This window comes from Rattus norvegicus, chromosome 12 (genome assembly GCF_021556685.1).
Source record: "Rattus norvegicus strain SHRSP/BbbUtx chromosome 12, alternate assembly SHRSP_T2T, whole genome shotgun sequence".
Taxonomy (NCBI): Eukaryota; Metazoa; Chordata; class Mammalia; order Rodentia; family Muridae; genus Rattus; species Rattus norvegicus.
In genome coordinates, this window is record NC_141545.1 from 17,414,900 (window position 1) to 17,429,289 (window position 14,390).

The 14,390-nt window shown below is 46.0% G+C and overlaps 1 protein-coding gene across 3 annotated transcripts in view; it reads right to left on the bottom strand.

Moving 5' to 3' along the window:
- Eif2ak1 (eukaryotic translation initiation factor 2 alpha kinase 1) overlaps positions 1 to 12,590 on the bottom strand; it is a 33,951-nt gene extending 21,361 nt beyond the window's left edge. The window contains exons 1-6 of one of the 3 annotated variants that reach the window (XR_015633885.1): positions 12,385 to 12,590; positions 8,321 to 8,479; positions 6,575 to 6,708; positions 4,431 to 4,468; positions 2,868 to 2,967; positions 1,521 to 1,601 (exon numbers count right to left, since the gene is read on the bottom strand). Coding sequence is in view for 2 of the 3 variants with exons in the window: in NM_013223.2 (NP_037355.2) it covers positions 1,521 to 1,601; positions 2,868 to 2,967; positions 4,431 to 4,468; positions 6,575 to 6,708; positions 8,321 to 8,479; positions 12,385 to 12,502 (630 nt within the window). In the remaining variant the exon portion in view is untranslated. 3 annotated transcript variants of the gene reach the window in all.
- Between the last annotated feature and the right edge of the window lie 1,800 nt (positions 12,591 to 14,390).

Consider the following 14,390-nt stretch of genomic DNA (forward strand, 5'->3'; position numbering starts at 1 on the left):
ATACATATAAATATAGATCTTTTAAAAAATCAACACAAATCAACACAGTTGGCTGTATCCCTTGCAACTCCCTCCTGTGCTGCCCCCTGCACTATGGTAGAACCTAGAGCCTTCCAGACTGGGGCAAGCAAACACATTCTTCATCTTGTGCCTCCAGCCTTCCTCTCACTCCTCCCCACTCCCCAGCTGGGGACCAAACCCAGGGCCTTGCGCTTCCTAGGCAAGCGCTCTACCACTGAGCTAAATCCCCAACCCCTTCCTCTCACTTTTTGACAGAGTCTAAGTTGCCCAGCCTTGAACTCATTCTGAAGCCTTAATGGGCCCTGAATTTTCAATTCTCCAGCTTCACTCTGAGAAGTGGGATTACACACCTGACTCACCATGTACACCCCCCTCATGTGATCATCCTACCTCACCCTCCCCGGGAACTTAAGACTACTTACTGGTGGGGTTGGGGATTTGGCTCAGTGGTAGAGCACTTGCCTAGCAAGCACAAGGCCCTGGGTTCGGTCCCCAGCTCCGGAAAAAAAAAAAAAAAGACTACTGGTACACAGAGTGAGCCCAGCTCAAATCATATTATCTTTTTTCGGTGAAGGTGGCTTTTGTGATGGGCTCTGATATAACCCAGTCTAGCCTGCAATCTACACCAGAGACAGACCTTGAGCTGATCCTCCTACTACAGGGCTCTAGCAGGCCCAGGTTCAGCAGCCATGGCCCTGGCATGCCCTGCCCTTCCTCATTCTTTCTCCCTCATAAACCACAGAATGCACACATCCTTAAAGCTAGTCACCAGGGTCTGTTCCCTTATTTGAACACTTTCTCATGCCAGACTCGATCCCCAGGCTGACTACCAAGGTCAGCAATCAACAGCCCCCTTTGGATCACCTAATTAACATGCCCAATCAGAACACACCACCACATGCCAGCCCATTCTAACAGCCCTCCCCTCCCTTCCCCTCACACATGACACCTGCAAGGTCCTGTGCTGCTATTTCCTGCCTGAGTCAGAGGACAGCCACCTTAACTCTTCTTCCCTGCTTCATAAAAGGTCTCTGTGAAAATAGGTGTTTGGGCGTGGCCTATGCTTAATCTGGGGTCTGGGAGGGAGCTCCCCACTGTGTGGGGGTCCCCTTCACCCCTCTCCACTTAGCACCACCATGCCAGGGCTGGCTCTAATCATTTTCTGAAACCCTTCCTTCAGGGTTAGGGAGACAGCTTGGACAGTCAAGCGCTCAATTTGCCAAGCATGAAAATTTGAAGTTGATGGCTGGACTAAAGACTAGGCATGTCACATCTTGTGATCCTTATATCTGAGTTATAAGGCTGAGCAGGCTGGGATGAGGACCCCGGGCTTCACCAGCCTCCCAACCCTGCAGCTCCAGTGTAGAGACAGACCCTGTCTATAAAACCGAGGTGAACAGTACCTCAGGAACGTCACCCACAAGCATGCAGTGTGTGCACCCTCACACACATAACTCCATGGCATGTGCACCTGCAGGCGTGCCCACCCAGCATCATACCTTCATACAATCCGTTTTAGTTGCACTCTTAATCAGGATTTTCTTAATTGCATAATGCTGACCATCTAATTTGTTCCGGACCTAAGGGGTGGAAAAAAAAAAAAACACAGAAGAAAAGAAAAAGTATTAAATTCCATCGAATGCAACTGATGAAAGGAATTCATTTCATGTCAGCTTTGGTAACCCAAACCAACTAGAGATCAAATCAAGGGAAGGCCAGCCCTGGCCTTCTGAACCAGGAGCTTTGCAAACAAAACTGCTTCCAACCCAAGTGGCTCCTGGTCTGAAGAAGAATGCTAGAAAGTTCTATGTATAGCCCCGAACACAGAAACATGATTATTTTTAGTAACGTGATTTTTTTTTTATTCTTTTAGGCCCACTTTTTTTTTTTTTTTTTTTTTTTTTTTTTCTGGTTCTTTTTTTTTTTTTTTTCGGAGCTGGGGACCGAACCCAGGGCCTTGTGCTTCCTAGGCAAGCGCTCTACCACTGAGCTAAATCCCCAGCCCCTTTTTTATTCTTTTGAGACCAGGTCTCAAGTACCACAGGCTGGCCTCACACTCACTGGGAATCCAAGGATGACCCTGACCTTGTGATCCTCCTGACTCGTGCATAAGGCATGCAATCTTATGGTTTGAGTCATGCTGGGGATCAGGCCCAGGACTTAGGGCATGCAGGCAAGAACTCAACCAGCTGAGGCAGAGCTCCAGCAGCGTAGCCTCCTGCACAGCCTTTTTAAGTTTCAACTTCTAGTTTGAGTTGATTTCCTGTCATTCTGCTGAAAATCTTTAAACTATAGACTGAAAATACTAGGCTAAAAATGTGTAGAATTCCGTTTTTATTAAGCTTGTTCTTTGGTGTTGTCACACTTGAACAAACACAAGTCACTGTCACCTCCCACCCTTATAATCCCCTTTCCTCCCTATAAATCCGTCTTCCACATTCAACTCCTTTTACATCACTAGTTCTTTCTTTGTTTTAGACAAGATCTCACCACGCAGTCCTGGCTTGTCTGGCATTTGCTCTGTAGACCAGGCTGGCCTCAGATCTGCCTGACTCTGCAAGCCCAGGACTAAGATTAAAGATGTGTGCTACTGTGCCCACCTTATAATACGTTTAATAACCCTAGACTACAGAATAAAAGCTCAAAGTTTCTCGAGCTACCGAAATAATCAACATTACTAATATGGTTAAGAAAAAATTAAAACTCATCAACTGCCTGAAAAGAAAAACGTGACTTTAAGGAATCTCTGGGTACTTCTAATCATAATAATGAAATTACCCTTCTAAACGCACACATTGACAGCATAATAGGTCAAAATAAGCAACCAGGAGAAAACAAAGCAAAACCTTGTAAACTCTTCCATATCCGCCTTTTCCTAAGATGGCGAGCTCTTCAAATTCATTTAAGTAGCGTGAAGTCTGTGCTTCGAGAGCTATCTCCCTGGATCTAAAAGTTGAATAAGACAGTCCATCAATATCAAGATGTGACAATCAAAGGCAAGCACTGGTCACCAACCTGCTGAGACACATTTATCAGTAAACTGAAGGTAGAAAGAATCCGAGACAAGCAGATTCCTAATTTCCTATGGGAAGAAAACGGCTCTGTAAATGAAGAACTGTAAGGAACATAGCAAGAGAGCTCATTAGAGTTAGTAGATAGCATTCCAGCAGAAATCAGCAAGGAATTAGGTGAACTTTGCTTTCCCTCTGAGAGACAGGGTCTCAGCAGCCAGACTGACCCTTAGACTCCTGAGCCTGCTGCCACTACCCCCTAGGTGTGGCTGCTACAGTTGTGCGCACACTGCCTGCAGGTTTGACTCAAATCTCTTGTTTTAGTGGGTTTCCTCTTTTTGGGGCTGGGGGGATTAGATGGGAATTTGAGACCAGACCTTGCTTTGGGGCCCAGGCTTCCTGGAGCTATCTGAGCCCAGACTGGCCTTCAGCATGTGGTGATCGAGCCCCCACTTCTGTTCTCCACATGTCGGGATGTGGGATTCCAGCTGTACCCAACCACAGGACTCCTGAGTGGTGCTGTATCCTTACAGACGTTTAAGTCTGTAATAAGGTAAAAGGCCAATGGCGTCTCCTAAAGGAAGTATCAGCAGTCACATGAATGGTACGGTTTGCTGGACATGGTACACACGTCTGTAATCCCAGCAGGAGGGTCTCTAGTAGAAAGACAGTTTGGATTGCACAAAGACTTTTGAGTCAAACAAACAAAACAACAACAAACAAAAAAACCAAACCAGGGAAGAGGGCTGTGGTGATGGCTGTGTGGAGAGAGCATTTGCTGCCTGTGAGCATGAGGACTGTAGCACAGAGCCCGGTGCCAACATAAATGAGGCAGAAAAAGGGAGCCTAGAGCGAGCGGGCTGGCGAGACTGAACGGATCAGGGAGCTCTGCATGCAGCAAGACTCTGTATCTCAGTATGTAACGGGAAGCAAGATGGAGAAAAACAGCTCGTCAACCTCTAGACGCCAAGTGCAGTGGCACCCGGGTGCATAACATATACGCTCAGACAGAGAGAAAGATTGATGCCCGAGATCTCAGCGCGCAGAAAGTGGAGGCAGGAGGACCGAGAATTTAAGACCAATCTTAGCTACACGGCAAACATGGAAACTACATGAGACCCTGTCTCAAACAGAGCAGGAAGAGGCAAGCTGGTAAGAATCTGCACTCAGTGGGGACCACGAGAAGCAAAGGAACCTTAGAGCAGCTGGCCGGGCATGGCGGCTGGAAAGGCCTGTAATCCAGCCGTCTGGATGGCGGCAGGAAGAGAGCGCTAACTTCCAGGCCAGTCTGGGATACACAGCAAGACTATGTCTTGAGAAGGGAAGAACACAGGAATGCTTTTATAAACTCATTTTCCTTCAACTCTTTGAGCTAGTGAAAAAGCATCAAATACATACCTGATTTTCTGCATGTAAGAATTATCTTGACAAGGATCCTAAAACCAAAATATTGTCTTTAAGAACCACTTGAAACATTTGATGAACAAGGAATCAAATTCAACATCCCACTAACTCAAATGCTCAAATACCTAAAACCAGACCAGCCTAGCATTTTACTTATTTATGGAGCGTTTGTGAAACAAATTTTAGTAGGTGGCAAAACTTGGCCTTAGACTCATAATCCTGCCTTAACCTGCTGGGTACTTGAATTACAAACATAAGCCCTTACCTAAGGATGAAAATAGCTTTCTGTTGTTTGGTTTGGTTTTGGTTTTGATACAGGGTATTGATGTTGCCTTGGCTTGCCTAGAACTCACCATGTAGATAGACCGAGCTAGTCTCTTAACTTGCAGCTATCCTCTTTGCCTCTGTCTGAGTGCTGGGATTACAGGACTAAACCACATGCCCAAGTAAAGGATGACATTTTAGTATTACTTAATAGTTCATGATATTTCAGAGCTGAGAATTTATCTCATGCAAGGAGCTCCATGAGCGAAAACTGACTCCTCCCACCTCCTCAGCCACCACCCCCTCTGGAGCCCTCTTCCCGCCCACCCTCCCTGCCCTCGATCCTCCCCACCTACTTCCAGCACAGGGTCAGACTTGAACCTGTTAAAATGTTCTTTTTGGTTTTTTTTATTAATTTTATTTATTATTCTTTCATACAATATATCCCAACCACAGCCTTCAACCCTACCCCTGCCCCCGTCTCATTCTTTTCCTTTGGTCTTTATTGATTTCACTTGGTCAGGCCTGGGTTAGGATTTTTTGTTTTTAAGATTTATTTATTTATTATATGTAGCTGTCTTCAGATATACCAGAAGGGGGCACCAGATCTCATTACAGATGGTTGTGAGCCACCATGTGGTTGCTGGGATTTGAACTCAGGACCTCTAGAAGTGCAGTTGGTGCTCTTAACCGCTGAGCCATCTCTCCAGCCCCCCTGTTAAAATGTTCTTATGCTCAAAGTCCGGCCATGTTTCCCATGTCCACTCTGTGTAAAACCAAGGTCATTAAAATGCTCTCAGGATCCTGCTCCAAGCTGGTCTGGGCGACTCACATTTGCTATCCCAGCGCTTAGGAGGCTTAGATGGGAGGTACAGAGACAGAGGCCAGCCTCGGCTACAGTGTGAGACTCTCAGAACGGTAAACAGTGGTGGGTGACAGCACTGCTGGGACTGCCCAGCCTGCTCCCCTTGCGGCGGACTCAGGAAGGAAGGTGGGAGGAGGGCACAATCCCACACTCCATGGCCCTTCCCCACCCTCTCTGCTATTCCTCCCCTTCACCTGCTCTATCTAAATGCAAGGCACCTTGGAAAGGTGAGCGGTACACTACCACCAGCATGCTCAGCCAAGGGCGCCACTGAAGACTGTGGCTCTGCCCAGGACACTTCACCTCCAGGCACCTGCACTTAATGCTCAGCCTGGACGTGACCACTCTTTCTCAGTGAGGCCTGGGTGGCCACATCACGGGAAGTCACAAGGCGCCCCCCGGCATTTCCTAACCCCCTTCACTACCTGTGCACCTCCCCACGTCTGTTCTAACTTCCCCTACTGTTTACTGCCCCCTGCATCAGAACGTAAGATCATGGGGGTTTAGATTTTATCTATTTCTTTCCTTCCCCTCCCCTAGTACTCTTAAAATAGCATAGCATAGTAAATATTAGTAACGATATTGTCGACTTGATCAAGTTTCTATTTTTAAGAACTAGTCATATAATTAAAATTAAGTAATGCTTTTCCTATGTTTTTCTTTTTTAAGTGCTGGGGATAGAGCCCACAGCACTCGGCACATTAGGCAAATCCCCTGCCGCTGAGCCATACAAAACACAGGAAAGCACAGTGTTCTTTTCTCTTTCTTTTTTCCTAACTGTATTTCACGTGTATGACTGTGCCTACATGCACTGACCTCATTTGGTGCCTGGTGCCCATGGAGGTTACTCCACAGATTTACCAACAGTTGTGAGACACCCTAAAGGTGCAGCCAAACCTGGGCCCTGGGCAAGTGTTCGGAACTGCTGAGCTATCTCTTCAGCTCACACGCAGGGTTCTAGGATTCAAATGTACTCGTCATATACATAGTACGCCGTGGGAGGGCTTACCTGACGGACTCTCTCCTTGGCAGACCTCATTAAATGAGTGATGGCTCTGTTGTGGTGGAGTCTCAGGGAGCTGAACTCATCGCTGCAGGTAAAGGAAGAGAGCAGCCCCATCTTGATAAAAGTCTGGCACAGTACTATAAAACAAAAACCACGACAAGCTATGAATAGAAAACTGACAACAGGCAGGACAAGGTGAGCAAACCTCGAACGCCGGCATTCGGGACATAAAGGATCCAGAGCCCAAGGTTATCTATCAGCTGCCTAGCAAGCTTAAGGCTAGCCTGGGCTAAATGAGACTTTGTCTCAGAAAGGGAGAGGGACATATAGCCTGTGTACCAGGCCTAAATTAAAGGTGCTTCTGTAGAGATATCCTGAATTTATGCCCAGAGGCAGGGCGAAGTGTGGCAGTTCACAGTACAGAAACGGGAGAGAGAGAAAAAATCAAGATGGTAAGAGAGAACAGGGGAAGAGGGAGAAAACAGGAAAAATAGGGAAAAGACAAGAAAAGGTATAAAAAAGAAAGAATAGGGAGGGTGTGGTGGTACACATCACTGACCCCATCGGGGCAGGGGCAGGGGCAGGGGCAGGGGCAGGGGATTTCTGTGAGTATGAGGCTGTCCTAGTCTACATAGTGAGTTCCAGGCCAGCCAGGGCTACACAGAGAAACCCTGTTTAAAAAAAAGAAAAAAAAGAAAGAAAGAAAAGAAAAAGAAAAAAGAAGAAGAGAAAGTATTAGAGGAGGAGGAAGAAGAGGAAGAGGAAGAGGAAGGCAAAGAAGATAAAGAAGAAAAGAAATCAGGTTGCAGAGCTGGCTCCGTGGTTGAGAATGCTAGCTGCTCCTCCGGAGACTTGGGTTCAATTCCCAGCAACTACAAAGTGGCTCACAGATCATCTGTAATTCCAGGAGATCCAACATGTTGCATAGACGCAGGCAAAAGTCTACACACATAAAATAATTTATCTTTAAAGGAAAGAAAGAAGAAGAAGGGACAGGAAGAAGGATAGGAGAAGAGGGCAGTTTAAAGGAGAGGGGGAAAAGAGAAGCAGTGGATAGAGAAGAGAGAGAGAGGAAGAGAGAGAGAGAGGAGGGGCAGGAAGGGGAAGGGTAAGAGAGAGGACGAGGAGAGGATGAGGCTGTGCCTCCGAGGTAGGTACAGCCTGGCCAGTATGAAGCCCTGGGTTGATGTCCAGCACCACCAGCATTAAACAAACCAAGAAGGAATGCCATAACTACAGGGGCTGGCAGAATGTCTGCCTTGAATACAGCAGCCCTGGTTATATACACTGGGTGTGGCAGCAAACCGGTTGCCCCCCAGCCCTTGTGAAGTAGAGGCAGGAGGGGGTTCAAGGTCAGCCTCTGATGCATTGAGTCTAAGGCTAGCCTGGGCTACAAAAACTCAGCTCAGGTCTAGAGATGCGTCTCAATGCCCCGAGTTTAATCCACAACACTTTCCAGAGAGAGAAATCAGAATGAGATTTAGCTGCTCACCACCCAGAGCCTAAGAGAGCCTCAAAAATTATCTGAATATCACATTATCGCTGCAAAAAATTTTTTTAATTTATGGATCACATGCGATTTTATATTTAGAAGAAATTACACAAAGGAAAACTGAAAGGAATTTAAGGAATGGGAAATCACCCACACTTCTTCACTCAATTTTTTATACACCAGCTGCTTCTCAGCGTCATAGCACTGAAGCTGTGCTCTCCCCTAGCCCTCTTTAACAATACCTTATTCTTACTCACATTTAAAGACCTGTTTTGAGTGAAGTGGGTTCGGCTCGTGCACATGGCTCAAGTGTTCCAGCAAGGAGACCAGCAGCAGCTGGTTTGCCACTAAGAAAGGGAACGTGGGCTGCTGCAAGGGCTCTTTGAACACTTGGAGCTCTGCTGGGACATCGGACTCTAGAAATAAGAAAAGGAAGGGGAAAACATTACTGGTAAGCACGTCTCATAACGACAACATAGCAAGCTCTGATTAAGACAATACAAATCCTGGAACTGAAGGGGACTAACCCTGTCAGAGAGTAGTCACGGCGAGCCAGGTTATAACAGGGTCTGCGACTGTGGAGATGGCTCAGTGGACAACGTGCAGTCCATGGGCGCATCAGGACCAGAGTTTGCATCCCCAGCACCCACAGTTAGGTTAAGCAGATATGGCTGCACCGCCCAGTAACCCCAGTGCCTCCAATCAGATGGAGGGAATCCCGAATCCCTACAGAAAGCCATCTAAGTAGACTAGCCAACCCTGCCAGTTTCAGGTTCTGTGAAAGACCACACCACACTGAAGACCACAGTGAAGACAGTGGAGAGCATTTGAGGAACACACCTGATACCTGTATCCACACACATTTGAACACACTCGAACATACACACCACACAAATATAGATATTTAAAAAAAAAAAGGGTAAGACTTTTCTGGAGGTGAATTTAAGTTGAAGCTGAAAGCTGGTGGACCAGGGTAGCCTCAAACGTACGGCAGTCCTCCTGCCTCTGTCTCCAATGCTGGACTGCTGGCTAGTGCCACCATGACCTTCGGGCTTCTTTATACTCATTATTTCTCTTTTCTGCAATTAGAAAAGTCTACTTTTACTGACTTTTGGGGGGGGCATGGAGGTAAGGGCAGATTAACTCTAGGGCCACCAACATGACAGGCAAGAATTTGTACTGCTGACGTTTAGCCCAGATAGAGAATTCTACTCTTTAATAAGAAAAGACAAATACCAATCAAGTCCGGTTTTAAGAACTAACTTAAATGGCTGAGGATCTGGCTTAGTTGGTAGAGTGCTTGCCTAGCATACATGAAGCCCTGGGTTCAACCCCCCTAAAACCAGGCACAGTCGCATAAGTGCCCGTGTTCCAGCAACAGGAAAGGAGAGGCAAGAGGGTCATAAGGTTTAAGTTTCTCCTTGGCAATATAACAAGTTAGAGACTACCTTGTGATCCATGAAACCCTAATGGTTCCAAAATACTATAATACTATAAATATTCAGCTCCCAGCACCCACCCCAGGAGACTCAGAAATCCAGCTCCATGACTCTGGCTTCTGCAGGGACCTTCACGCACGTGTACACAACCAGACAAATTCACACAGATATGCATAATTAAAAATATTGTTTAGGGCTGGAGAGATGGTTCAGTGGTTAAGAGCACTGATTGTTCTTCCCAGAGGTCCTGAGTTCAAATCCCAGCAACCACATGGTGGCTCACAACCATCTGTCATGGGATCTGATGCCCTCTTCTGGTGTGTCTGAAGATGGCTATAATGCACTTATGTATAATAAATAAATCTTTAAAAGAATATTTTTTAAAAGTCCAATAGAGGGGTGGGGATTTAGCTCAGTGGTAGAGCGCTTGCCTAGCAAACGGAAGGCCCTGGGTTCGGTCCCCAGCTCCAAAAAAAAAAGAAAAAGAAAAAAAAAAAAGTCCAATAGATATTCACATTAAGGGGGTTGGAGATTTAGCTCAGTGGTAGAACGCTTGCCTAGCAAGCACAAGGCCCTGGGTTCGGTCCCCAGCTCCGAAAAAAAAAAAAAAAAGATATTCACATTAAGTAAAATGGAAAAGGCTGAAGAAAGTTCCAACCTCCTGGTCTCAGTTACAAGAAGCAGAGGAAACGTAAGTAAAATGGCTGCAAGTTCTCGAAAGTAGGAAGGTGTCAGACGCAGGTGGGAGCTGAATACAGATCTCCGTGAACACACAAGAAACCGATAATCTGATTCAGCCTCAGGAAAGCATGTTCCAAACAGCCCATCGGTGAAAGACAGGCTAAGCCTGGCGAATCAGTCCTTTAGCGACAACTACTTGCAAGGCTAATTGCAGACTCAAATCTAGACTGGGCTTCCGAGTGAATTCAATGGGCAACTTAGTGGCACCCTGTCTCAAGGACCAAAGCTAACAGTGACAGAGGGCTGGGACAGTAGCTCAGTGGCAGAGCACTTAGCTGGCTTGCACATTCAATCCCCAGTGTTCTTTTTTTTAAATGGTACTGGTTTTGTTTTGTTTTGTTTTGAGATAGGTTGAAGGGTTTTTGAGGCACTGGTGACTAATGAAAGAAAATGAACGACTTGGAATACAGACTCACTAACAGCACAGAAAGCACCTCAAGCGACTGGGTTCGAGACTGATGTTTGCTGTAGAATTCCTACAGTGAACTGCTCACGTCACATCAAAGCTTTGGTGACTCTACCATTAATTGGCAGTGTGATCTCTCCAGATCATTCAGACCACCTGTAAAATGCCACTGAGCTATTGGCCTTATACCTACTAAAAGTGATATTAAATGTGGGACAAGAAAATAATTAACTGTGTGTGAGCATTCTTTTTTTTTTTTTTAAAGATTTATTTATTTTCTTTTATGTACAGCATTCTGCCTGCATATGTGACTGCAGGCCAGAAGAAGGCACCAGATCTCATTACAGATGGTTGTGAGCCACCATGTGGTTGCTGGGAATTGAACTCATGACCTCTGGAAGAGCAGTCAGTGCTCTTAACCACTGAGCCATCTCTCCAGCCCGTGTGTGGGCATTCTTCATCTCTTTAGGAGAAACATCACTATGTAAGCTGAACAGTATTAACAGGAAAAGGAACGAAGTTTTAAAGCTTGTCTAAGATCACTCCCTTCCAGAATAATCTTTGGTTTGCAGAAACTCTTATCACCACGTCACAGAAAAGATGGACGAGCGTGTTTACAGCTGAGACCTCTTCTATGACATAACACACGTTCTTTGCTCATCAGCGACAGTAACATGCCAATAGCTGTGTGGGAAAATCTGCATAGCCATTTGAAAAGTTATCTTACAACCGACCTCTATAGAGCCTACTGAGTCACCACTATGAGCATTTTTAAATTTCTCATTGTGGACAATTATCACAGACAGGATTTAAGAATGAAACCTGGAAAAGCTGAATTTAGTGTACACTTCTACCTCCACTACAACATACTTATTTCAAACTTCAATCAAACATGTCACCTTAGTAATCACTTTTGGGATAGTATACAGCTAAAACCTCCTTGCATGTATGTTTTGGGGGCTGGAAGATGAACCGGATCTCACTCAACCTAAAACACCCTTTGTCACTGAGCTACAGTCCCTATCCACCATAATTATCCTTTTATTATTAGTCTGATACACAGTCTTATGTACTGCAAACTGACCTGGAACTCAGCATGAAGCTCAAGCTGACCTTCAAGTCCTGATCCTCCTGCCTCAACTTTCTGTATGTTTGGGTTGCAAGTGTGCACCACGACTCAAGAGCACGACTAGCGAGAGCACAATTTCATTTTTAAAACAGTTCAAGCAACTGGCAACAACCAACTACACTTTCAGTAAAATGCTAGAACAGTGACCTACACGGAATCGATGTTTTAAAGACCTCTCGCCTTATGTTACACAATTTGATTTATGTGTATCAAAAGCTTCAAAAAAATTTGAGCGTTCGTATACTACCTCGCTAGGAGAAATCATTACTTATCTAATCTCATTCTAGCAGTGAACAAAGATTACACTCAGCGACCTAAGAAAAACAAGGTTGGGCACGGAGGTGAAAAGTGGCCTCGGGGAAGTGGCGCAGAATAGAAACCAAGAAATATAAACGCCCACAAACGGGCAGATCATAGACGCTCTTGGAGTAAATATTTACCTAACCCTTGACGGCCCGCCCGCCACCTCCCGGTGCCCTACAGTTCTGGACCCGAATTCGAGCCCCGAGGCTGCCTGGGGCCTTTGGTGGCCCTCGGGGACCACTGGAGCGCGGAAATTCAGGTGGACAGCGAACCGTGGGACTGCGCGAGCCATCCCGGTCTCACCATCATACTTGGGGTCCGACACCTCTGCGGGGAAGTCGATGGCAGGAGGCGCGGCCACCGCCCCCGCCGCGTCGTCGTCCGTGTCGCGCTCGCCATCCACGGAGCCGCCCCCCAGCATCGTTGCCGCGAGCGCGGATAACAACCTCGCTCTGCTAGTTCCCTGACGCTGCGGGCCACTATATCCTCCCCTGAGCCGGAAGTACCCCAAGAGCCAACGGAAGTCCCGCCTCTGTGACCAGGAAGCTTCTGTGGGGGCGGGCTATCCTTGTCCCGCCCCTTTTTCTGTAAAGAAAATGATTGGCTGGTCCAGTGCAGGTGTGCCCTGTGCTTGCATGACAAGCCGGGACATCCCGGCGCGCCCCTGCGGGTGTAAGAAGGCTTTCTTCCCGACCCTAGTTGGCTGTGTCTGGTCCTCCTCTGCTCTTCCCAGATTATTCCTTTAGACATCATAAATGCTCAAATCTCACACCTGCAAGCTTTTCTCTGGAAAGTATAATAAGCAAAGTGAACCAACCTCGGAAAGACAAAGACCGCGTGTTTCTCGCTCAAATGCAGATAGCCTAACCTGTAATGGATATAAGTGGGAGTAAGTGTGGGTAAAGCCTAACAAACCAGAAAGGAGACCAAGAGAGGGTAAAGAGCGATGTTGGGGAAACGGCACGGTGAACAGACCCAGAAAATAAACCGAGGGGAAGATACATGGTGCGCGGGGTTGGTTGGAATACTAAATCTACTCTGCCTTCATATGTGTGCCTGTTGCCTATGGAGGCCAGAAGAGGGCATCAGATCCCCTGGGACTGGAGTTACAGAAGGTTGTTATCTGCTGAGAATTGAACAGAGGTTCTCTACAAGAGCAGCGAGTGCTGTTAACTGCTGAGCCATCTCTCCAACCTCTTTGTGTGCTAATTTTGAAATTCAGCCACCTAAGGGATCTAATTTTAGAAGGGATACTCTTTTGTATATACAGTAACTAAGAAGAAAAAATTTCACCCATCATAGTGGTTTATATTTTTAATTTTTATATTTGAGCACTTGAGAGGTGGAGGCAAAAGGACCACTCAAGTATACAGTGAGTTTGAGGCCAGGCTGAGTTAAATGATACCCTGTTTCAAAACAAAAATAAACGTATCTACAAGTCCTGACTCAGTAGCGAGAACTTACTGTGATCCATCACAGACCACAGCAAAATGGGAAACATCAGAAAGATACCAGAGAGAATCCAACCTAAAGAAAATTATTGGCTTTTGAGGCTAATTTTACAATTGTTTTCAAACCGGAGGGTTTTGTTTTTTGTTTTTTGTTTTTTTTTTATCTTGTAACCTCCCAGAACCCACCCACCCACTCACCTCCAAACTACCCTATATGATTCAAGGCTCCAAGTTAAGATTCAAAAATCCACACTGAGACTCCGGAGTAAGTTTTCTTATTGCTCAAGAATATGGACCTGAATTCAGATCTCCAGAAACCCACACAAAAGCCATGGGGAACAACTGTGCATATTATACTAGAACCTGTAGGGGACAGAGACAGGGGACTCCTCGGGACTTGCTGGCCAGCCAGTATAAACTAATCAGAGAGCTCCAGGTTCAATGAGAAATCCTGTCTCAACACAAAACAAACACACATCTATATATACATGTACATGTGTGTGTGTATATACACATATATATGTATGTATATATATATATATATATATATATATATGTGCATTTATATGGTGGAGAAGGCTGGAAAGATGGCTCAGTGATTGAGAGCACTTGTACTTTCAGGGGACCTGAGTTTGGTTTTTAGCACCCATGTCTAGCAACTCACAACTACCCATAACTCTAGCTCCAGTGGATCTTTTTTCTGGCACACACACATACATATATACACATAAGCACATACATACACACAAATACACACGAACGGTTAAAGAGATAAGGTGACGAGCAGTAAAGAAAAACTGCCAGCGACCTCTGGGCTCCACATATGCAGGCACGTGAACATGTACACATGACTATACC